Source organism: Colletes latitarsis, chromosome 2 (assembly GCF_051014445.1).
Source record: "Colletes latitarsis isolate SP2378_abdomen chromosome 2, iyColLati1, whole genome shotgun sequence".
In the NCBI taxonomy this organism is placed as follows: domain Eukaryota; kingdom Metazoa; phylum Arthropoda; class Insecta; order Hymenoptera; family Colletidae; genus Colletes; species Colletes latitarsis.
In genome coordinates, this window is record NC_135135.1 from 17,038,271 (window position 1) to 17,061,455 (window position 23,185).

Genomic DNA, 23,185 nt, shown 5'->3' on the forward strand with positions numbered 1-23,185 from the left:
TCGTATCGAATCCCATCCCCCGAGTTACGCCCACGCGTTTTGAAACATCCTGTACAATAATATTCTTCGGAATACTTAACGATAGCACCACATTCTACTTAACCGGGGATTGATCTTTCTTACTCCCTACAATACGCGATCGTTTACACCGAGGACATTAAAGGCTACCCTTCTCGAGGCGCAGCTTCCGCCACACCTGCGGCCTTTAATCGTCACCCACGTGGAGACGATCGCGTCTTGGGATTACAGACTTCGCACCGAATTCGAGCGAGGACTTTCGTCTGCCAGCAACGGAGAAGGAGACGAGTTTGAAGAAAGACGACGAGGAAGAGGAGGAGAGTTGAAACGACAGGGAACGAAGGACAGACGGACGACGATTAAACAATGCTACGGAAACATCGAGGATGCTGAGGTTTGGCGTGTCCTTTCCTCGCTCGATCCACCTCTCTTCTTCCATAGTTTGGGAGCACCGACAGATGTGCTCGGTGTCACGGGCCGAACGTATACCTCAGCCAGCGTGTACGTGCAACCTGGGGACACGAATACAAGAGTCTCTGACAGTGTACGTTGCATCTCATCCTCGCCGGGGGTTCCGCGCCTCGGTGTCTCTGATCTTGTTAAGGACGCACTGAACCACAAATAGCCGGCATCCATTCAAATATCAACGAGAAATCTACCTACACTTGAGCCAGCTAGTTCCACAGTAACGACGCGTCGCGTCGGTGGTGGCTGTCGATCGAACGAACGAAAAACCGAGGATGATATTGCCCCCAGTCCTATTCACGATGAGTCAGATTAGGTGGGACACAACTGTGTTACAGAATGTTTACAATAGATTGCACACGAAATTTTTCATTAAATAATTAGGCAAGTGTCTCTATTACTGACCAAACCCCCACCCTCCATTAATGACCTTTGACCTATTGTGTTTTGGAAATATTATTTCTTTTGCTAGTACATTTATGTCCAAGTAAATTAACGTAAAATTTTAATTAGACATCTATGGAGGACAAAGCATTCATATTGTAATTCCATCTACGAAAAACCACTGTATACAAGGACGATATTTTAAATAAAAATTCAATTTTTAGAAGAACCAAAAATATTTTTGTACTCTATAATCAATTATGAACACAAACTTGTCAAACAGATAGATGGACTGTAATTTATTTTTGGAGAACTCCTTAACGAAACCTTCGATATTACAAATTTTGAAAATCTTAAAAATGTAGCGAATAACTTTCAACTAGAAGATTTCCAAACCATGTAACGTTGGATTGCCAGTAAAATTTTAGGGCATCTGAATACTAACGAATGCGTTGTTGCTGTGCCGCACAGAGTTTGCCTACTTGTAGGAGCTAAGGCTGACTATAATCGCTACGTTCTACTTAGCAGAACAAGAGCTTACGGTTATTCAAAAGTAAAACCTGTTTTCGACAGCAATGTTTAGGTTAATAACAACATTAGCTCTTGTGTCTAGTCTTTAGTACTCAAAACGCATTTATCTTTCTCTACATGCACCAATTTTCTTTCTTTTTTCACTCAACACTTGTACATTTCCTTTCTGTATACTACTTTTGCGTAAAAAAAACGTACTACCAGACCTCATAATAACATACATTAAAAACTAAGTAACAAAAACGATTTATCTAAAATTAAATTGTATATTATACGCGAGTAGAATCAAAACCATGGTATACTAACATTCTATGACTGCTGGGAAAGTAAAGATGCAAACACGGGTCGATTTGTGCAAAGTCCTGGACTATAATACCCTCGAAAATAATCCGGGCAAGGGTATCTAAACGATAGACCAGCGTCCAGAATATTGCACAGATTCGTGGACGCAACCTGTACGCGATCGTCGATGCGAAAACGACCGCGCAACAAACCGATGGATTTAATTCGGATACATGCCAGAGCAATTACGGACGCACGTTTCGAACGACGTCTTCTTTCGCGCGACCCCTTACAAGGCATAAAAGGTGGCGGGAAGGGTCGCTCATGGTAGAGTGGAGTTTGGCTTTGTACAGATTCGCGACGGCGTTGAAGCCGACAAAAGATAAGCCGTTATTTATAACCGAGCTTAAGGACCACCGCGGTGCGGGGATGGCTTTAGGGAAAATAAAATCACTTCGGAATCTCGAAGCTCCAGTGTATAACCCTCCCGTGGAATGTATCCTTTTCCGCGTCTGGTACAAAAGGATCACGGAGGAAACTCGATTGTTGGACCGTGCCAATTACGGGAATCGTCGGTTTTCTGCTAACGTAACACGCCGATATTTTGTTATTCCGTTCGATTTGTTGGCTAACGAACTTAATAATAATATGACTTCCATATCGATAAAGCAGAGCACGATTTACACGTACAATAAAAGTTCTGAAATTGCGATGACCCTACGCAAGTAATTAAAGGTTAAGAATGAAGTTCTCGCCAAGAAGGGTGCAATCTGCAACAGCACGTTCCTCGAGATTACTATTCTATCGGAATAAAGATCGTAATTAGAATCTTAACGTACCACAGAGGGTGTGATATTTGCATTTAATTTTATCCTAACCCTCGACCATGCCTGTCTCCATTATTTATTATTCCGCGTACGCCATAAAAGCAAGAAAAATAATCCGTACGATCCATCCCCTAAAAAGAACGATCGAATGAACTCTGTAGCAACAATAGCAACACACTCGACAGTTACAGTCTGATCTTGGAATCCTGCGCCGGAACGTTTCCAATTAAACAGACCAAGAAGCAGCTTTGCCAAATCCCCCGAATTTCTCTCGTCGGGGGTAGGAAGAACCGCGCAAGCGACGACACCGATGCAAACTAGTTTCCCGTTTTATTTCCGAGGAGCCTACTGGAGCGTAACCCGAGGATCCGAGCGGAGACGACAGAGATATCTAAAGATTCGTCTTCGATGGCTCGTTGGGGGGTCGCGGGGCTGGTTGGAGGGTCGATGGAGGCGGTTGGGGGCGTCACGAGAGACGCCGATGCCCGGCGGGGGAGGGTAAAAGAGAGGGGGGTCGGTGCAGGGTCGAAGCCTCCAGCCTGCAGAGCATGCACCCCCCACCGTGGGTGGGTTGTACCCGGTCCTCGAACTGATCAATACCTGAAACACCGCGAGGTATCGTCCCGCTATTTCCGGTGTCCCAACGCGGCCGGAAATGAAGGCGTTAAAAATATATAGAAAGACGTATACACGTAGACGTACGAGCCAGGAGTCTCCCGGCGCAGATAGTACCGACGTTATATCTTCTCTAGCGACTGTTTAGCGCAGCTGGCTTCGATAGTCGGTTCGCACGATGAATTTTTGCCCCCTCCACTGGGACAATACCTTCGCTACTGTAGCGATTTTACGCCGTGAAACGCGGCAAACACGCTCGCGGATATAATCATCCCCCTGTGTCTTCGAATTCCTAACTCTCCGTCGAATACTATTGCATCTTACGAGAAATTATTTGAGACAGTCTTCTATTTTATATGCTATCGAACTTGTTTATGTTAGAATCTGATATAAAAGCTGCAACTAGATTTGCCAAAATAAGAAATATACAATTTGGAAGAAACAACGTTATTAATAACTGAATCGAAAAATGTACAGCATGCTTTCAAATATTTAACAAATCTTTTCAAAAGGTTAATTTATAATTAATAGTGGACTGAGAACAATTTTACTAGATTCACCTATGCTATGATACAGTGGAAAACATTTTAAAATATACTAAAGAATTTTGTCTTCGCCCTTCTGGAGCTCTTTGCCCTAATGCTGGGGACCTTTTTTATATTACAGACCAAAAGTGATGAAACTTTTTTTCATGAAAGTTAAAGATGGAAGATATATAAAACCTAGTGCAGTTACCAAAACTATTTTATCTTTTACTATTCGACTCGAAAATATAAACCTGCGCGCAAGTTATCTTTGTAAACTATTATTTATCCGTAACATCGAATGTTATATTTCGATATGGATTTCATGGTTCGCCGAAGTACTGCTCATATTTCTCGGTATGCAACTTTATCGACTTTTAATTACAACTATCCGCTATAGTGGCCGTCGACGGCGCTTTAAAATCAGCAATGGGAAATCGATACAACAGGGTGATAATCAAACTCACACAGATACCTTTGAATAACCAATGTCGAGACACGGAGTGCCTTTTCCTCGCCCACGAACTATTTAAATTCTGCTCGTTTGGCGCGTACATATTTGCAAAACATGTTAACAAATTAATTTCTTCTAATCTGTTTCTTTCATTACTGCTCTTGACACGAGCCTATTATACGACAACTGTCTTCGTAGTCTTCGAAACTGAGATTCCAATAGCTCAGAAATTTTTGCGTAAATAATTCACGGCGTTCCAGGATGGGAAATCGCGAGAAAAATTGCGCGAAACATCGACACCGGAGGGCGTGACCGAACACGAAGCGTGGAACGCCGGATTTGCAAAATCTCGGCGAAGGGGTTGGTTTAATATCAACAGGTAGAAGTAGCGTGTCCTTGTCGCTACTGGATAAGCCGTTAGCTAAGCGCCGGCGCTGGCTAAACCGCTCGCACCCTCCCGAGGGTGTGACCTATCATCCCCATTGGACCAACCGGACGTGTGAAAAAGAGAGATAGAGTCCTGCGCGGATAAAGTCTTTTTAAATTTACGGACACGAAGGGTGGAGCCCTTATCGCTATCTCGCTGCTCTGTGGTCAGATGGCGAGCAAGTTCCTATCGTTTCGTCTGATTCGCGCCCGACAAATACTACTCGCGAAAAAGAGTTAACACTTTAACCTTTCGCGTTTCTATCTGGAACTGAACTCGACCTGGGTTGGTCCATAACTTCGTACGATTATCAATTTCTATTGACATTTTCTAACCCGCAACATTTGACTATCGACCGTATCGTACGTTTCGCGATGAACCCCGCTTGATCGAAACAATCGAAACTTACTTTCATCGCTAAAAACTATTTTTGCCCAATCAGATGCAACGTCAGGCGTAGATGATCTTGGGCAAACCGGAGTCAGACCTTCCATTTTTTTTTTTTTAGATATTAATGGTTTCTTAACGTCATGTCGTCCATGAAGATTAAATGATCCTAAACGACGACGAATGATTCGTAGATTCGCATTCATCTTGTACCATTTCCGCATGAATATTAACAGCAACTCTTTAAAACAATCTAAATTATTTTATATAACTTACAATAAGTTTCAATAAGCTTCGAATATAATATCCAGAGTATAAATTTCAATATATGTGGAAACAGTAAAAATTGAGAAATAAAATAAGATCACGTTGGGTCAAAAAAGACCCAAAGATAAATATTACAAAGGTAAGCAGGAGGAAGATCATTCGTCTTTGTTAGACACACGTTGTTCGCGTTATTAGTACCCATTATTCTTGTAAGTTAATGGCACGAGAAAAGAATGGGAGAAAATAAATTTTCACTATTTTTTACAAAGAGTACCATAACTTAAATCAATGTTCAAAATGTGCAATAAATTTGTTTCTGTTATCAAATTAGGGGGAAATTTAGTGTATGAAAATTCGAATAATAAACCAATGGTCGTTCGTTATTGTTTTCATAAATAATTATTCAAATAACAAAGAGTTTCGTTAAAACTATTTATTCCTTAATTTTTATAAACTCGTCAGAAAATTAAATTTTTGATTTAAACTCTAATCATACTATAACTTTATTCTTTATAGAAATTTCGTAGTTAGTCGTCGAGTGTCATCGGTATTTTGAAACGCGTTATCGCTATAATTCTGAGTCGCGGTTGTCCCATTCTTCGAGCAGCCCTTAGACACGGTCCTGTCGGATCGAAAGAACGATAAAAAGAGGTTGTAATACAGAGGGAGTAGTCGGGGAAAGGGGAAAATATCCGCATGGGTCAGCCAAGAGAGACTTATACCGAAGAGATGGCCGCCTCAATATCGGCTTTCCGGATACTTGAGGTATTTATCTAATGTCTTATATTTTCCACCGGACTGCCCATTCGAATTTCAATTCGCGTTTCGCTGGAATATGTACGAGTTTTTTCACCGCAGACCCTCTTTCGTTTCCTTTTTTAAACGTCCGAACGAAGCGCTATTATAAATTATACTATTCTTAGCATTTAAAAAAGTTTCTTGTATTTCATCGACACTAATAAGATTATTTACCTATGTTTATTTGAATGGTTTGTCAAAACTGTTGATAATATTCGTTACAAAGCCATAGTATAAGATCATAATATAAATACAAATTTCGTACGAAGAATAAACAATAAACAACTAAATAAAAGTTAAAATATGAATTGTAAAACGAAATATTTCACAACAAACAGATAAATATATTCGAACAAATCAATATCGAGTATAAATTGTGATAGATTTTGCTCTTATTGGTTATCTATTATTCGAATAAAATTTTGCTCATCTCTGATCTAGATTAATAATCTTATCAGTTTTGTTTCGGATTAACGATTCACTTCAGATGCATGTATACTATCGAAATAGATTTATTCCCTTATTTGATGAAAACTGTTAAGAAATTAAAGAAACTTTGTGTCTACTAATTTTTCATTCTAGTCTAGTTATTCCTCCGTAGCAAAAACAATAAAATAAAATAAAAGGTATGCATTTTCAGTCCAACACAATCCAGATTATTTCTTATCGAGACCAAAATTTTGAGTAACGAATAAGAGATAAACATCTAATCGTTACTCTTTAAACATAAATGAGAATTTAAATTAAAAAATTTAACAAATTCAATCACATCACGAATAAATTGCTATAAATTAATTTTTTTGGTTATCTCCCATCATGAAAACAAAATTTTGCCTATCCATGATCTGGATTATTAATCTTCTTATCTTTTATGTTCTAATCAGCGTTTCGCCTAAAATCATGTACCTACTTTATTCCAACAAAATAGTTTGCTTTATTATATTCAAAACCATTAAGAACCAGCAGTAAGAAATTGTTTCGAGAAAATAATATACACCTAATTAAACTACATTAAATAAGATTTCTATAAATTTTCATTCCGAAAATTTAGTTCCAATTCTTTTTTAGCACCAAAGAGAATTAGAAACGATCCTCAATTTCCGATTCAAAGTACGAGACTGCCCCCTCGAACGCGTTTTAAACTTCACGGACGAGTTTTAAATAGTTCACAGGTGCATTTCTTTCTATTGTATATCTATTCAATTTTTTCGTTCACAGCGGGGAATAATGTTCTCGACACCTCGCCGCGCGCTCGAGTTATCTTACGGAGATATCGTGCGGCATATCCCACGTTACTTATCAAAGATAAGTACTCGGTAGTTTTCAGGACGGTTCCAAGCACTGTGGTTAGGCTATTCATCGATCCTCGCCGTACAGACGTCGTTTATTAAGCTCGAAATCGTTATTAATTACGAAATTCATCGGTGAAGATGATACAATGTCGACCGAGAACAATTCACGGTGTCTCCGTTGAAATGGACTAGCGTTCGCTGTTGGATGAAAATGTGATTTCCATGGAACTCGACGCGATCGTGTCTGATAGCAGAGAACATGGAGAAACGGATAACGACCGGCTGTGCGTCGATTTCTTTGGCAGCCACGTTCTTGGGAATACTCTCTGTCGCGGTCTGCCAAAGTGTTTGTCCCGCGAGATGCTCCTGCCACTTAACCCAACAGCCGAGAACTGTCATGTGCGCGACGCAAGCCTTGGAAACGTTCCCCGAAAATATCAGCGACGTGGTGAGTAAACCACGATCATAGTTTTCCGAGCGTGTTAACGAATTTCCCCTCGTGTGCCAGTTTAATGCAAATGGCCAGCTTTGCAGACGTTTTCTGTACTTTATCGCGTTGATTACTGAAATTGTGACTAGAACTGAGTCACCTGTATAAATGTACCGGCGAAGAAAGACACCAATATCTAACAGATAACTTCGCTAGCCGAGAATGTTGCAATACACTTCTGTAATTATCATTTGTGGAACGGAAAAAAATTAGCGTCCGTACACGTTCTAATGTTCCTCGAATCGCTGGTTAACGAGGCCTTCGTGAAACTGAGTTTGAAACGAATACGTATTTTTTTCATTCGTTTTAAATTATCTTCCATTTGCAATTTGAATCCACTAATCGATCTTTTAAACAAGCGAATCTAAGATTTGTATTCGTCTTTGTCGCGAAATACATAAACGAGCTATTTCTTAATCGCATTTCAGGTGGAACAATTAAATTTATCGAACAATCTGTTGACGCACATCACGAGTGATATTAATCGACTGATAGATCTGCAGTACCTGAATCTGGCGAGGAACAAGCTGAGTTCATTGCCCGACGACATTAGTCACTTGAGGAGCCTGCGGAGATTGGATTTGAGCGGTAACGAAATACACGAGACCGTCAAGATTAGTTCTCTGGACCAACTGCCGTCTTTGAGGATTCTCTATCTGTCCAAAAATCCGTTACTCGATTTAGTCGGTTTAGTAAACAATGGACTTGAAGCTCTGGATGCTGGTCATTGCGGTATGGCGATATACAATTAAAATACATCCGGAAAATTTATCCACAATTAACGCTCGATTTTTATTCCTCTCTGTCGCGTTTCGTTTTGTGATTAAAGAGTTCCTCGAAAAATTCATTTTTATTTAGTAAAAGAATTTAATTGTAAATTATTATTTTTATCGATTAGAAATACAGACAAAGTGTCTCATTCGATGACTCAGACGTCGCGGATTACATTGGATTTCGTAAAAACCAAAAATGTTATCCCAAAGAATGTCCGACTTGTCATATGGTGACTCTACTTTTGTTGACTCAACGTGTGTAATATTTTTATTATGCTTTCGTTCGACAGGAATACGAGAACTTAGTAATACATCTCTGGACGGTCTGCCAGCATTAACTACGCTAAGCTTGGTAGGAAACCCTTTGAAATTCATTCAGAAAGCATGGAGTCCAAAACTACGGTGGCTCGATATGTCCGACTGCCTTTTGAATTACTTAAGTCCCGATACTTTCATCGGATTTCCAGAGCTTGAAGAGCTTCGACTGTCCAACAATCCCACGTTAGTCTATAGCACCAGGTAACCAAACGATATACAATATACGAAGTGTTAATTTACTACTTATTTACTATTTTATTGGAACAAATAGTGTTCTAATACCGTAAAATTGCAAAAACGTTTCTTTACTTATTTCGCGTTAAAGAGTAAAATTGATGTGAATTTGCGTTTTGCTTTCAGGCACGAGACACTCAACCATTTAAAGTTGAAAAAGTTCGACGTATCGAATTGCAATTTGGATAGACCGGGTCTCCATGGATTCCCGTCGTTGACTCACGCTCGATTAGCTCGTAACACGATACGATTGTTGCCTGATCGTATTTTTGCTAAAAACAGGGAACTCGGTTTCCTATACTTAAACGCGAACGGCCTGGAACATCTGAACGCCAGCACTTTCGAAGGTTTGGTGAAGCTCCAAGTGCTGGACCTGTCGGCTAACAACTTGGAAACGATTGATCCGTTGGCGTTTCACGAAAACTTAGAGCTGAAGATGCTAAATCTCTCTTACAACAACGTATACGAGTTTCCAAATCTTACGTCGTCGGCCTCGTCTCTGGACATGTCGTCGAATCAAATTAGCAAGCTGAGCAACAACTTTCTGACGAACATGCCAAAGATAAGGAGCATCATCCTGAGTGACAATCAATTGGAAAGAATACCACCCACTCTCTCATCTACAACGCTGAAGAATCTGGACCTGAAACGGAACAGATTGGTGGGATTGGACAACGACACCTTCCTTCATTTGCCGCAACTCATAAGGATCGACTTATCAGGTACGACGTTTAATTAACTATCGATAGATTATGCACACTGATTTACGAGTGCTCGGTAAATAGAACATCGAATGAACCCAGATTTCAAACGGTAAATCTAAAAACTAAGACAAGTGAAACGATATCAGACACTGGTTTGTAAGCGTAACCAGTTGGCCATAGAAACTAGTTACATATTAGTTTAAGTTACTTCGAAGTCATTGAAAGAGCATTTATCAAGACCTTGATGTGAACATTTTTAGGAAACCGTTTGACGGGGGCTTTGAATCCAGAAATATTTCGAAACAATCCAGATTTGAACACCATCAAGCTGGGAGATAATCCGTGGCTTTGCGACTGCAAAGAATTGTTCGACCTGTTCAACTATTTGACGGAATCGCCAGCTAAGACATCGGAATCGAGTTTAATTTGCCAGAGTCCGGTGAATGTGTCCGGTTACTCGTGGGAAATAGCTTGTTTCGATGCGTGGAACGGATCCTTGTACTACAGCAAAGACAAGACTTGGGGATTCGTTATGATCACTGTTCTAACGATTATCGTTTTATTTGGAAGTTTTGTCTCCATCAGACACATGATGAGAGCCAAGAGAAGGGCTATAGAACAGAGGCAACATCTAGAAACATTGAGACTGATAAGACAAAGAAGGTACGAATCTATATTTCGATTGTTTACTTAAACTGAAGCAGCAATCGAATGATCTGTTTTTGATTTTAATGAATTTTTAAAAGTGCGACTGTGGTAGAACATCGATATGAAAATCAGTTGATTAACTAATTTTCTTTTCTACCATTTCAGTAACAAAAAAAGTTGTATACAAAATGACACTTGGCATTTTTTAACGCGAAATCTGATTTGCATATATTATTGAAAATATATTAACGATTAAATATTTCCCAGTATACAATATTACCTACAGAGAATAACTACGGAATCTACTTTATCGTTATTAAATAAATTCCAAATCAATCTATAAAGAATCTTTGGAATCGTTTCCAATTCAAATTCTTCTTCGAAATAAAAGCGTTCGATTGATGATTGTTCAGTAGAAATCACGTTGTGCGACAAGAGGAACGCGTAGAACGGACTTCGGAACCCAGAATCCACCCTCTCGAGTTAGTTGGCCCACCCAGTTACGAGGAAGCTATGCAGATGCCACGAATGGTTCGTTCTCTGGACAATTTGGATGAAATTTCTGTAGAGACGACGTCTATACGTGTCATGGGTTCCGCGGATAATATAAGGACCAAACAGAGAAGGACGAAGAGACTGAGGACGAAAATTCTCAGCGAGGACGATTTACTCAGAAGAGAAGAACGTCGAATAGAGAGAATTAGGAGGGAAAGGAACGCCTCCGCTGGTAATGTCGAGACCGATTTATCACAGAGTGCTAGTCAAACAAATTCCAGATCTTACGTGGCACGGAGGCCTAGAAGGCACAGCGTGATGAGCGATTCCATAGACTCTGGAACCGGAAGACTTCAATCCAGACCACAGACACCAAGCGCGAAGAAAAAAAGAAGAAGACGCATGGTTTACGATGGACACTCGTCCGACGACGAAGATTCCGACATACCACACGTCCATTCGTCTAGATCGATCGTTATCAGGGAACTTCGTAGGGAACCTAAAAGCGGCTACAGAGAGCCCACGGATCCAGACTCGTAACAGCCCATAAGTCATGGGAAGAATGATTCCCACGATGGATTCTTGTGAAATAAAGAAGTGTTACATTTTGATATTTCTGAAGTACTCGCGACCGAAAATCCTTCCAAAAAACTCTTGATCGCGAGTAACGCCGTGCTAATGGTTGCTTAGTAATCGTTTCTTAAGATATGAGAGAAAATTGTACTCTGAAAATTTCCGAAAGAGTCAGAAATGTATCGATCTTAGAATATTTTAACAAAATTAAAAACTCTGTGAATATGTTTGAACGCTCAACAAAACTTACTACTCCTCATTACACGTCACGTGCTGTGGAAGTGATTTCACTTTATTGTTTGATTATTCTTTGCGAAAAGGAAATTTTAAACAAGATTGAAACCTGATAAAAACAAAGTCATAGAAGTATAAAATTACAGTAATTTCACGCCAACCCGTAACGATTAACAACAGTTTCGCGCTGAACACAATTATATACCTGATCGTATCAATGTATCGTTTACCGCGATACATGAACCGAAGTGAATGATAATAAGTCGTCCAAAACGTGTTAATTTCTTAAATAACAGTCAACACCGTCAAACAAATACTAGGTGTAAGTACAAAATAATATATCATTACCAAGTAACCTTACATATTTATTGGAAATACGTGTTATCTGTGAAATTATTATGACACAGCGCCTTTCGTTCTAAGTGTGACTCATAATTACCTGTCTCTCCTAGATTACTTTCGACGTTGTCGCGCGACAAAGTTGAAACTAGATTTACTTTCATACTAAAATCTACAATTTATAGTAATTTTAATGTCGTTTCTTAACGCGATTTCAAATGTGGTATACTTTGCTTTTATTTCAAGAGCAACGCATTAAAACCAAAAATTCCCAAATGGTTTTATTTATTCTAATTCTAATGCCATAGTGAACGAATCTCTCTACTCTGCCAAGCAATTATAAATCAGTTGCTTCTTTTTTACTGGCTATCTTGTTTCTCACTACGGTTATCGCTTCTTGGTTGTAAGAAGCACGTGACCGGTCATGTAGCTCATCCTAATGGTCAGCAACCGTCCTCTGGTGGTTTGATCGAATGGAAAGATACATTCGACCGCAGGTGAGTGCGTGGCAACGCGCACCTGTCTGCGATGGATCCCTCTCTTTGATAGATGTCCTAAGTCGTGTCCACACTTCCGTAGTTCGCGGTGGGATACGTGAAGAAGTAAGGAACCGGTTGATCGACTTGATTCACGCTGCATCTCTTCCGATTTTTCCCTAGTCCGTTCGATTTAATAACTGTTTGGCAGAATAAAACGAGAAGGTACAAGGAATATCGATTCCTCCTGTCTCTTTAGTTTATTGATACTGAATGTAAAAATATTGCATATAAAAGAGACGTCACCATTCATCTTCCTTCCAGTAGATAATGTAGAATAGTTTATAAATTTATAAGGGAAAATTGTACCGAATAGAAACTTTTGTACGAGTCCACTGACCTGGTGGTGTTGATGATAAATAAAACTCGACCAGAATATAAAGAATACCCATTTACTTTCATTGCCACTACCAATGAAAATAAATAATATTTCGCCACCCAAAAAGCTGTCTAAACGTGTTAATATTTAAATAGGGTCGGTAAATAGTATTCGAGGTAAACGTTCGTCAGATAAATATTTATATTTTATTTCGCATTCAAGGTTAAAATTATAAACGCTTGAAAAATATATTCATACAATTATGTTGACTGCGTTTCCGCTTTCGTAAACGTCGCACAGTCAACATATTGTGGAACAAATAAAATGGCGACAATAATGACGACGTTCCGATGATATCATGAAGGATCAAAGATCACTCTTTTTAGCGTTTCAGTGATAATCGTGATATCGATGAGATAACTCTTCTTGTTGCCAATTAAACGAAACGCTTTTACGAAGTCTTTGCGCGTTTAATGGACAATCTATGATGCAATAAATGATGCACAGAAACGCACACATCTTCTTTGGAAGAATTTTCTTACGAGGGATGTCCGCCTTGTTTTAATATTTTAATCGTCGATGCCTTCACGTTTCACGCATTTGGTTCGAGGAAGCATACCTTTTGCCGCAAAGAATCAAATGTAACGAAAACGATGGGAATATTCGTCACAAAAATCAGAAGAGTAATTTGCAAAGAATTACTCTTAAAGACATTTCTACACCCACGTATTTCCATTTTTCGTTCTAAGAAACATATTTAACTTCGAAGAAAAATATGTAACAGAACAATTCGAACCCGTGTTTCGTACGTTTCGTGTCTCAATTTTTAAAAATATTCCCATCGCTTTGAATACGTCTCAACAAATCCTTGAACAACGTTCAACGTCAATATTTGTAACATTTATTGCAATAAGCAGATTAATCGTAATTTAAGAATATCTATTGCTGTATTTTTTTTATCTAAGATTGTGTATATCGTTAAAGACAAGTTCGAAACGTTGGAAATTTTCACGCGAACGCTATATATTTTATCTCAAGAAGGATCTAGGATACAGTAACGATAATTCTTAATAGTTTATTCCAATACTTAATTACGAGCGCAATCGATTACGTCACCTTTACGAAAGATTTACAGCGCGATGAAAAATACGATCGATGACAACGACCATTGGACAGGATGATACGATTGATTTGGAATGCTTATTGTGAATTTATACGGTAGAAACATTGTATAAATTAATTTTTCAACTAGTTACTAAGTAGTAAGTTCCGCTAGCAGAAATCAAATTCCTGTTTTTTTTTTTTTTGTATTCGGCACAAAGATTTAATACAAGGTCTAATCAAAAAGTTCAGGGACAACATTCATAAATCACAGTAAAAATTACATACAAATCTAAAATTTTGGGGAGGTACGCGTTATTTTTTCTGCTATTTAAACCCATTAACTGCCTTTGGCAGAATTTATTTTCGACTATTATTGTCCTACGAAAAAATCTACAAATAAGGAGAATAAGAGAATTTGCAAAGGATGTGATATACGTTTCGCCTAATTCCCTCCATAAATCTCCCTCCCCCCCTCACCTGTTTCGATATCCCTTCTAATGTTAGCTAACAATGACAGTTCGTGTAGATAAAGGCGATACTGCAAATTTGATTCGTTGGCAACTTACGATCTCTGCATAGTACGCTATCGCCCGGATAACTGAACGCGAATCGATTCCGCCGTTCGATTATTCGGGTAGCAACTCTGTTCCAGAAATCGATAAAGCAACCAGTGGTGGGAATGGTTCCGATTCGCTCGTCAAGGATAAAATTCGTTCGCTGATACTCTAGCAAATAACGAAACATTTGCATATTATCAGAGTTATACGGCATTTAAAATTCTAACGTTCTATCAACACTGAAACATTAAAAACAAGCAACTGTAACGTTAATACGTGGACTTTCATTATTACAGCAATGTTAAACTTACGCTCGAATTCTATAATTAACGATGTATTCCGAGTTCAGAGGATTCTAATGGAACTTGACGTACTTGAATACCATTCAAGCTTGCACGATAAGGAAAATCCTTAAGGGAACTGACTAGTGTGCTAATATTGTATACACGTATATAAAATGTATCAAATATTTTCCATCCATAAATCTTGTACAAATAACGGAAGTTTATATATACATAATATTTAATATATTATGTAACATGTTACATATACATATATATCTGAAAGTATGTACAAACAATCTCGTTTCACGGAATCGCTCGTCCCTCCTAACGTTCTCGATTAAACAAATTCGCGTCGAACAGCTATCAACGTGATCGTTCCATCGAAGACAATTCGGTTCAAGATAAAAATTTAACGATAATTCTACATCTCACTTTATCCCATATGTCACTATATCGCATAGTTCGAGGAACACTGGCGACACTATGAATCCTTCGAATTGGAACACGCGATCACGCTGACCTTTCATTTGTGTTTATCTCAGGTTCCTCATCCCGCGTTCGTGTTGTCTTCGATTATTGCGGTCGATCCAAAAATGTTTCTTGTCTTTCGTCCGATCTACGCGGGAATCAACTTCATGGCTTTTTGACTAGATTATCACCAGCCATCGTTCTCGTAATGAGTATAGGCGTTTTTGGCACGCTGTCGGGATTGTCTTGCAAGGTGATCTTCACTCTCTGGGCACCTGGACTCAAAGGTGGCACATTGATTTCCGACGATGGAGCTATCGGACTATTGTTATCCGTCAAATCAACAGGACTCGCTCTCGCAGACAAAGAGTCAGTTTTGTACGAGCTCATGTCGTGCACAGGTGTCTCGTTGGTCCTTCTAGGCGGTTTCACTGGGTCTATACAATCGGTGCTGCCGTTCAGAGATTTCGGCTTGATCTCGTTGGATCTTCTTTGATCCTCGTAAATGGTCGCGTCTTCGACCAGAGGAACGCTCTCCACGTTTCCGTTCGAAGCTACCTTCGGCTGCAGCGCGTTACCCGTTTCCAAAAGCGCTTTCTGCATGTCCTTCAGCTCGGTGCCGTTCTCCACGTCGCCGCGTTTCCTCTTCTTTTTGCAGAAGTCGCCCTTGTAGGCCGCGAACACGATGAGGGTGGCCAGAATCGCTAACAGAGCTGCCAGAACGACGTAAGAGCCCATTCCTTTCTTCGACTGTTTCGTCGAAGACATTTCCGCCAGATCATCCTCGTCACTAAGCTTAACGTCCCCTGTTTTCGACAAATCGTTCAATTCGCCATCCACCAATTCCACTCCGGTGGTAGCACTGACCGTGCTTCCTCCAGTGGTCGTTTCGGCAACTCCAGGTGGCATCGTTTCGTCTAAATCGATTTTCTTTGGCACAATGGTCTTCTCCTCGGCTTCTTTGGTCACGGACGCGTCGATGAATTGTTCCTCTTCCAGATCCAGGTCCTTCTTCGTTTGCGGAAGTTCCGTGGTGCTCCAAAACACGTTGAACAAGGTGTTTAAGAACTTATTGCCCAACGACGACAATTCCTCTTCGGACTCGGTCGGTTCCAGCACCTCGTCGGTCTTCTTCCAGTCGTCGAAGATCCCGTCCGTCCCGGAACCCTCGCCAGAGCCTTCTTCTCCCTCCCCGGAACCGTCCACCGGATGGAACAGAGCGTCCTTGAATGTTTTCTTACGCGGGGTTGTCGTGGTTTCCTTCCTTTCCTCCGAGTCGAAGAATAATTCGCCATCTTTGTCGATCGCCTTCTCAAAGCAATCATCGTTTTCTGACGAGCACATCGTCACTTCCTGAGTGGTGGTCCTAGACGTGGTGATTTCAGGAGTTTCGGAAAACGGTGTCTCGATTTCTACCGTCTCTGGAGCCTCCGAGGACGCATCTGGAACTTCAATGGAATGGTATTCCTGGTTGTCGTCGAGCTTGTCGTTTCCAGAACCAAGCTCCTCTTCGGGGTCTACGTCAGCCTGATCCCTCTGCATCTCGCGATCCTCTTCCTCGAACTTGCAAACGATCGTCGCGTCCGGTTCGAACAACGACGTTCCTTTCATGTTGCCTGGACCAGAGCACAGAGTGTTCTTCGAGATCTTCACCCCCTTGTCCACGATCAGATCCCTCGCCTGTAGCGTCGCGCAGTCGCATCGCAGAGGGTTATTATGAACGTCCAAGTGCTTCAGAGCGTTCAATTGAGCTATGCTCGACGGTAGATGCTGAAAATTGTTCTTACGAAGATTCAGACTGTGCAGATGACGCAAATCGTCCGCGACGTCGAATTCCAGGTGCCCGATATAATTTTCAGCGAGGTTCAGGCTTCTGAGGTTGCTCAGTTTTCGGAAACTGCCGGCCTCTATTCGTTTTAGGTTGCCTCCCGAGAGGTCCAAGTGCCGTAGGCTGGTCAGATTGTTGAAGGAACCTGGACGAAGAACCGATTCCTGCACGTAAGTCTTCAACGTGACGAGATCGTAGGTCTCGATGTACTTGATATCCCTGAGCTCGTTGCAACGGGCTACGGTACCGTTCTCCAGGCTGCAGAGCCCGTTAGTCCATCCTGAGCAACTCAGGATGATCAGGAGCAACGACAGCACCGATTGCACTGTCTGCATTTTTCGATCTGATTTACCTGCGAAAGACAAACGAATTAGAATTAAAATGACGTTACGTCGATGGGAATAAAATTTGACTTAATCGTATATTTATAATCGAATCGCTACAAACGTTGTTCTTTTACCCTATGTTACGTCTTCTTCGGAAACATAAATCTAAAAACACAAGTATATAGGGTGTTCGGTCCCTCCGGGGAAAAATATTAATGGGAGATTCTAGAGGCCAAAATAAGACGACAATCAAGAATATCAATTGCTTGATTGACGGTTCGTTAAAAAGTTATTAAAAAATTAAATTCAAAAATTTCAAATTTATTTTGCCCTCTAGAAACTCTCATTAAAATTTTTCCCAAGGATGGCCGAACATCCTGTATAAAAATTAACGGTTAATAAGTAAACTTAATAGTTTTTTGCTGTAAGAAAAGTAAGCTTAAATTTATACTTAAAATTCCTCATTGTTATTGTTACACCTTCGTTAGTTTCGTTAAAACTTTGCATGGGTCATTTTATAAATATGAAGGGTTAGAATTTATAATGTTGCTTCCAGTAGTTCCGATGTTTAAAAAATACAACGTTACGTACAATTTTCAGTCACAGATATAACATGTAGTTATCTTAACTATCGTTACAAGTGCCAGTATTATCACTGACTCGGCGATTTTCAACATGAAGTAGCGATAACGAGCGATTTATTTTGTGTAACGATATCAGTCCTTGTAGCAAGAACGAGTGTAGAATTCAGTACCAATAATTAATATCTAAACTAAAGTGTCGATATTTGTGGATACAAGTATGTAGATTTATTAAAAAGTGGCTTCCTGTCGCGACTCGCGACCGAATCTCATCAGAAAGGGAAGAAAGTTTCAATTAAACGAACAATCGCAAAAAGTTAGAAAGCAATCCGACACGTATAGAAAATTAACATACCGGATCGAGTGAAACGGCAACTTAATCTTAATTTAAACGCCATAGATTGTTCGTGTTGGAAAAGTAAATCCCAGCCGTGACTCAGGACCGACTCTTATCCAAACGAAGGCAAAATAAAATGTCTATCTACTCCGAAAGTAACGATCCTTCCTCGAAGAATCCGAGGTCGAGCAGGCTCAAGAACGGGGAAAATATAACGACGAAGAAGCGATGGCTCTTTTTCGTGCCTTTGAATGCCACTTTCGACCGGCGTCCCAATCGTTCTAAACATAGATAGAGCTGAGGCAAGCCGTCTGCTTTCGGCACGTTATTTGCATTATTTTGCATGCCATTCTCGGTGCCGACATTACGTGACGTCGACAGTAATTTCCATATACACACATCGCGTTTTACAGATGAAAGAAAGAAACGTCTTCGCGGCTTAACTTTCGCGCGAATGCACGACGAGCATCGAACTCTTCCGATCGATCGTAATCGCCGTCAGCCCGTTACTTTGACTGTCATTTGACGGATAAAAAATTACCGTTATCGATAGGAACGCAAGCGTAATCAATACTATCAATTAACGCTAAATCTACCAATGGTCGAACGAACCAGTTTTTAAATTTCGTTATTTATAGAACGTATAGAACTTTTTGTTGACTGTGATTCTATTAAATTTATTTATATTTAAATACTGAAAAAGAATTCCTTTGTTGGTATATTACTTGATTAATTGTTTTATTCAGTGGTACAAAGTTCTTGCGAACAATTCCACGGAATAGATAAAAATGATGATCATCGAATCGACCTTTGATTTGCTACCATAACTTTCCTCTGGTCGTGGTTTTATTTCCGGATCGTATTTTGATATTCATGATTCATCTCTTGTTATCGTTCGATTCGTTAAATTTCATTCCACTCCCAAATGACTCGATAAAAGAGTTAACGTTTCTGCAATACAATAAATATTCACTTTAATGGTTTTGGCCTAAATCTATTTATATTTTAAAATTTAGAGAAACTATTCCTTTTACTTTTTTTGTAAGTATCTGAATAGATACCTCCCTTCGGGAACAACACATTATGATCGCATGAACTAAAATAAAGAAGAACGATTGACTGCATCTCTTCAGCACCATTCTTATCTATGTTTAGTGAAGAAACCCTCTTCAAGTGTTTATACGCGTTTAACGATGATACAGAAATACCCTACAGTTAATTTTGAACTCTCAAAGCAAACAAAAAGTACGTACGGAATATCGTCGAACCGAGTCGGAGATGTATTAAAAACATACTTACGTGTACGATCTACTTTTTTTAACATTCGTTCGCATTCTACGCGTATATTATTAACTTTACATCCTGGCGTTAACGTCAAATAGGAAAATGATAAAATTATTTTAATCTTTTATGAATATAAAATATACATTAAAATAGAAATAAGTAATAATAGCACTAGCTCAGCAAACAATAAACTAATCTAGATCTGTTTCTAATATCGCTGCACGCAAGTTAGATGACGCAATACGTTTCCAGCGTTGCAAATTAGTGTGTAAAAATCACATTCTCGTTACTTCTTAGGCGTATAATCTAGCGAGTGACCATCGCGTGTTCTCACGTTTGTGTCAATTTTTACGTGTACACACACTGTCTAGTAGAATGGGAAACTTTGAGGCAGACATTCGTGTTTTATGAACAGTTCGCGTTTCAACAGATCATTCGATGAGCATTCGTTTAGTTACCAAATAAATTTGAATTTGAAAATATGTATAATAGATGACAGAACTTGTAATATTGTTTCTTACATTTGATATTTTATGTTTATTTTTTAAACATAACTAAAAAAGAAATGTATCTAATTTGTAACAAAGTTACGATACAATTACGTGTAATCACATTGTAATTGCATCGTTATCGCGCAGTAGTTACACGATAATTAGACAGTTATTGCACGCTTTAAAGATTTACGATTATGATTACGCTACAACTAAACGATAATTACCACGCGATTACAGTGAAATCACAGTGTAATTACAGCGGGATTACATCGAACAAATTGCAATCACGATACAATCGGCTTTTTAAATGCATTTTTCGTAACTTTCCCATCGTTTTCGGACAAAATAGATATTACACTTTTTGCTCCTAAGGATGTATAGAGACATACTACGATCGTGAAAGAATTTTTTAACGTTGATTTAGATTCTTAACATTGCCCTTTGTCGCAAAGCATATTATCGAAATCTGTTCGTTGCTCGTCTAGTAATTCCATCGGGTCGAATGTTCAAACGACGCGTGCAGATGCATGCGTACACGCACTGGCAGACGCACTAGTGATATCTTCTGCGCCTAATTTGCAAACAGACGCAACTAATAGGACTTAAGTAGTTACGTGCTGCGCAAAGCAGTCTAGGAGTGTTTTGTTCGGTCGCGTGGGTAGAGGCAGGTCATGGCCAATGAGTTTGAGAGATTTTAATAGATAATCCACGATTCCTCGTTCTGTCGACGCGAGGAAAGAACACCTGACAATCTGGCCATTTATAGACTCGAATACCTTCGACGACCAATAAGTTGATTCTCGTCACGAAACGCGAACTTTGCGGAGGTAGTAACTCTTACAACTCTTTTATAAGAGGCAGTTAATTTGTGATCATATCTTGTGAAACGAAAACGTGTTATACGATACTTTTCATTTGCATATACAATACCGGCTGAAAGTTTCGAATTTCTTGTTCCGTTCGCGCAATGGAGTTTTATTTCATTCAATTTGCCTTTATTTCTTACGAATATTTTCTTTACCCTTTGAAGCGTAGCAATATTCCATTTTAATAATAAAACTACGATTTAATAGCTTTTCCTGGTTACTTTGGAAGTAACTATATTGGTTATTATCTTTCTTTGAGTTATACATTATAATTACATTACATGTACAGATATGTTTCTGAAGAGGACCCAAAGCATAAGAGTTGTTACGTTGGAAAGAATCTAAAAATGAAAATTATCTTGTATAGTATGAGTATAAAGTATATACACAAGAAATCTAAAAAACTAATTCCAATTAGACAATATTACGAGTTACAAAATCAGTAACGAGATACTCACAACTTGTTTGATCAGACGTAGCTTCAGCAGCGCCGTAATTTCGACAGCATCTGAAATACAGTATAAAAAATATATATTGCAGGAGTTCTTAATATTAAAGGAACAAAATTTAATCAACTACTTATCTTTATCTTTCTTTGTCAAAGCGAACAATTTTCGTAAGGTCCACAATATTTATACTTATGCAACTTATTTCGAATGAAATACTAGCCTAAATGTTATCACGTGTTTTTAAACCATAAAATTTCGATATAAAATTGGTCATAAAATGCTATATCCGTTATTTTATCGTATCAAGAAAAACAAGTATTTATTTAATGTATAACCGTGTATCCACAATCCATAAGATAATATTAATACTGTCACGTGACATCCTCGGAGGAAATGCTTCGATTGTGAAATTTGAAATATTTGAAAACAGTTCGTAATGCATACGCCTCAATTAGTATGAGTCATGCTATAAAAACCGTGCAGGTGAAAATGGTCACTGCGTGGTGCACGACCACGAAAAGGTATTACGCGATAATTATGATTGCAGAATGCATGCCAGTTTCCCGCGATTCTTGCTCAGCCACGTCCTTTCATATTTATCAATTTTGTGGTAATATGCGTCGCCGTTACCAGTTCTTTTCGAGTTCAAAGAACACCGCAATTACGTTCACACAACCGTATCGTGTACTTGGCCGTACGCGTTGCCACTACTCACGGTAAAAGTACTTCCCTTTTTCTTTAATAACTGTGTAACCCACTTTAGTCAAAGATTATGCGGAATTACGGCATCCTACGCGACGATAAACTTAAACGCGCAGAGTAAACCTGTTACTTGTTTCCGTTCTGCGATCGTTATCAAATGTATCTTCTATCATTCCGTCTAAACGTTAATTGAAAACCGGAAGACATAATAGCGTGTAGTCCGCGCGCATTATATTTATAATTCATTACCGTCCCCTTGCAGATACTTGCTACTATTACGCAAACGATTAACATAAAAGACGTATAAATAATAAATTCTTTTCGTAATTAGACGTTTCGCGCGGTCACAGTTTTTGTAAGCTCGTCAGCTTCATTGCATTTTAACTGTTTATTAGGATATGATGCGGTCGGCAACTTCCTGGTGCATTGCATTAATTTAATTTCTCCGAACTACTTAATAACACGTATAGACATAAACATCGTTAGTTGCACCGCCTTAATAAGTGGAAACGACGAGCAAGTAACAAAGTTTTTAGAAGTTTGAAAGAAAGTTCTATAATAGACGTTTTAATTTTTGTTCAAACAACGGATAAACCAGTCGTTTGTCTTTTATTAATTGTTCGAAAGTTCTGTATAAGAATCGTGGCCATGTTTGGCAGCGATCGCGTGGAAAAGGCTACCGAATGCCAATGTTCGTTTCTTATCGAGGCAGTATCGTTTCGTCCGCATTTGGTGGTAAAAAGCACGCCACCGTCGACGGAAGAAATCATGGAATCCAAGGTCAATCCATCTTTAATGACACAATACGAACAGAGAAGCCGACAATAGCCAGAACACAGCTGACCAGGAAATTCGAGGTTATAAAGAACTCGACAACGAGCATACACACCCGCTTTGGTCATGGTTCGGACTTTTTGCCGGCTGCGTGCTTAACGGTACCATCGCGGCCTCGTGGTCCAGTTAACCACGTG

The 23,185-nt window shown here is 39.4% G+C and overlaps 2 protein-coding genes across 4 annotated transcripts in view; one reads left to right on the forward strand and one right to left on the reverse strand.

Moving 5' to 3' along the window:
• Nucleotides 1–7,377: 7,377 nt before the first annotated feature.
• LOC143351663 (uncharacterized) lies at nucleotides 7,378–12,343 on the forward strand. 2 transcript variants are annotated; one of them, XM_076783460.1, is made up of 6 exons: nucleotides 7,378–7,719; nucleotides 8,190–8,493; nucleotides 8,825–9,053; nucleotides 9,213–9,808; nucleotides 10,051–10,453; nucleotides 10,852–12,343. In XM_076783460.1, the coding sequence occupies exons 1-6, from the start codon at nucleotides 7,531–7,533 to the stop codon at nucleotides 11,471–11,473; spliced, it is 2,343 nt and encodes a 780-aa protein (XP_076639575.1). In that variant the 5' UTR covers nucleotides 7,378–7,530; the 3' UTR covers nucleotides 11,474–12,343. The 2 variants fall into 2 exon arrangements, with proteins under 2 accessions (XP_076639575.1, XP_076639576.1); XM_076783461.1 differs by having other exon boundaries at nucleotides 10,855–12,343.
• Nucleotides 12,344–13,121: 778 nt separating this feature from the next.
• Wdp (Leucine rich repeat protein windpipe) overlaps nucleotides 13,122–23,185 on the reverse strand; it is a 29,619-nt gene continuing 19,555 nt past the window's right edge. The window contains exons 2-3 of one of the 2 annotated variants that reach the window (XM_076783462.1): nucleotides 21,522–21,571; nucleotides 13,122–17,527 (exon numbers count right to left, since the gene is read on the reverse strand). In XM_076783462.1, the coding sequence (XP_076639577.1) occupies nucleotides 15,513–17,510 (1,998 nt within the window). In that variant the 5' untranslated portion in view covers nucleotides 17,511–17,527; nucleotides 21,522–21,571 and the 3' untranslated portion in view covers nucleotides 13,122–15,512. The remainder of the gene's footprint in view (nucleotides 17,528–21,521; nucleotides 21,572–23,185) is intronic. The other variant, XM_076783463.1, reaches the window with a different exon arrangement.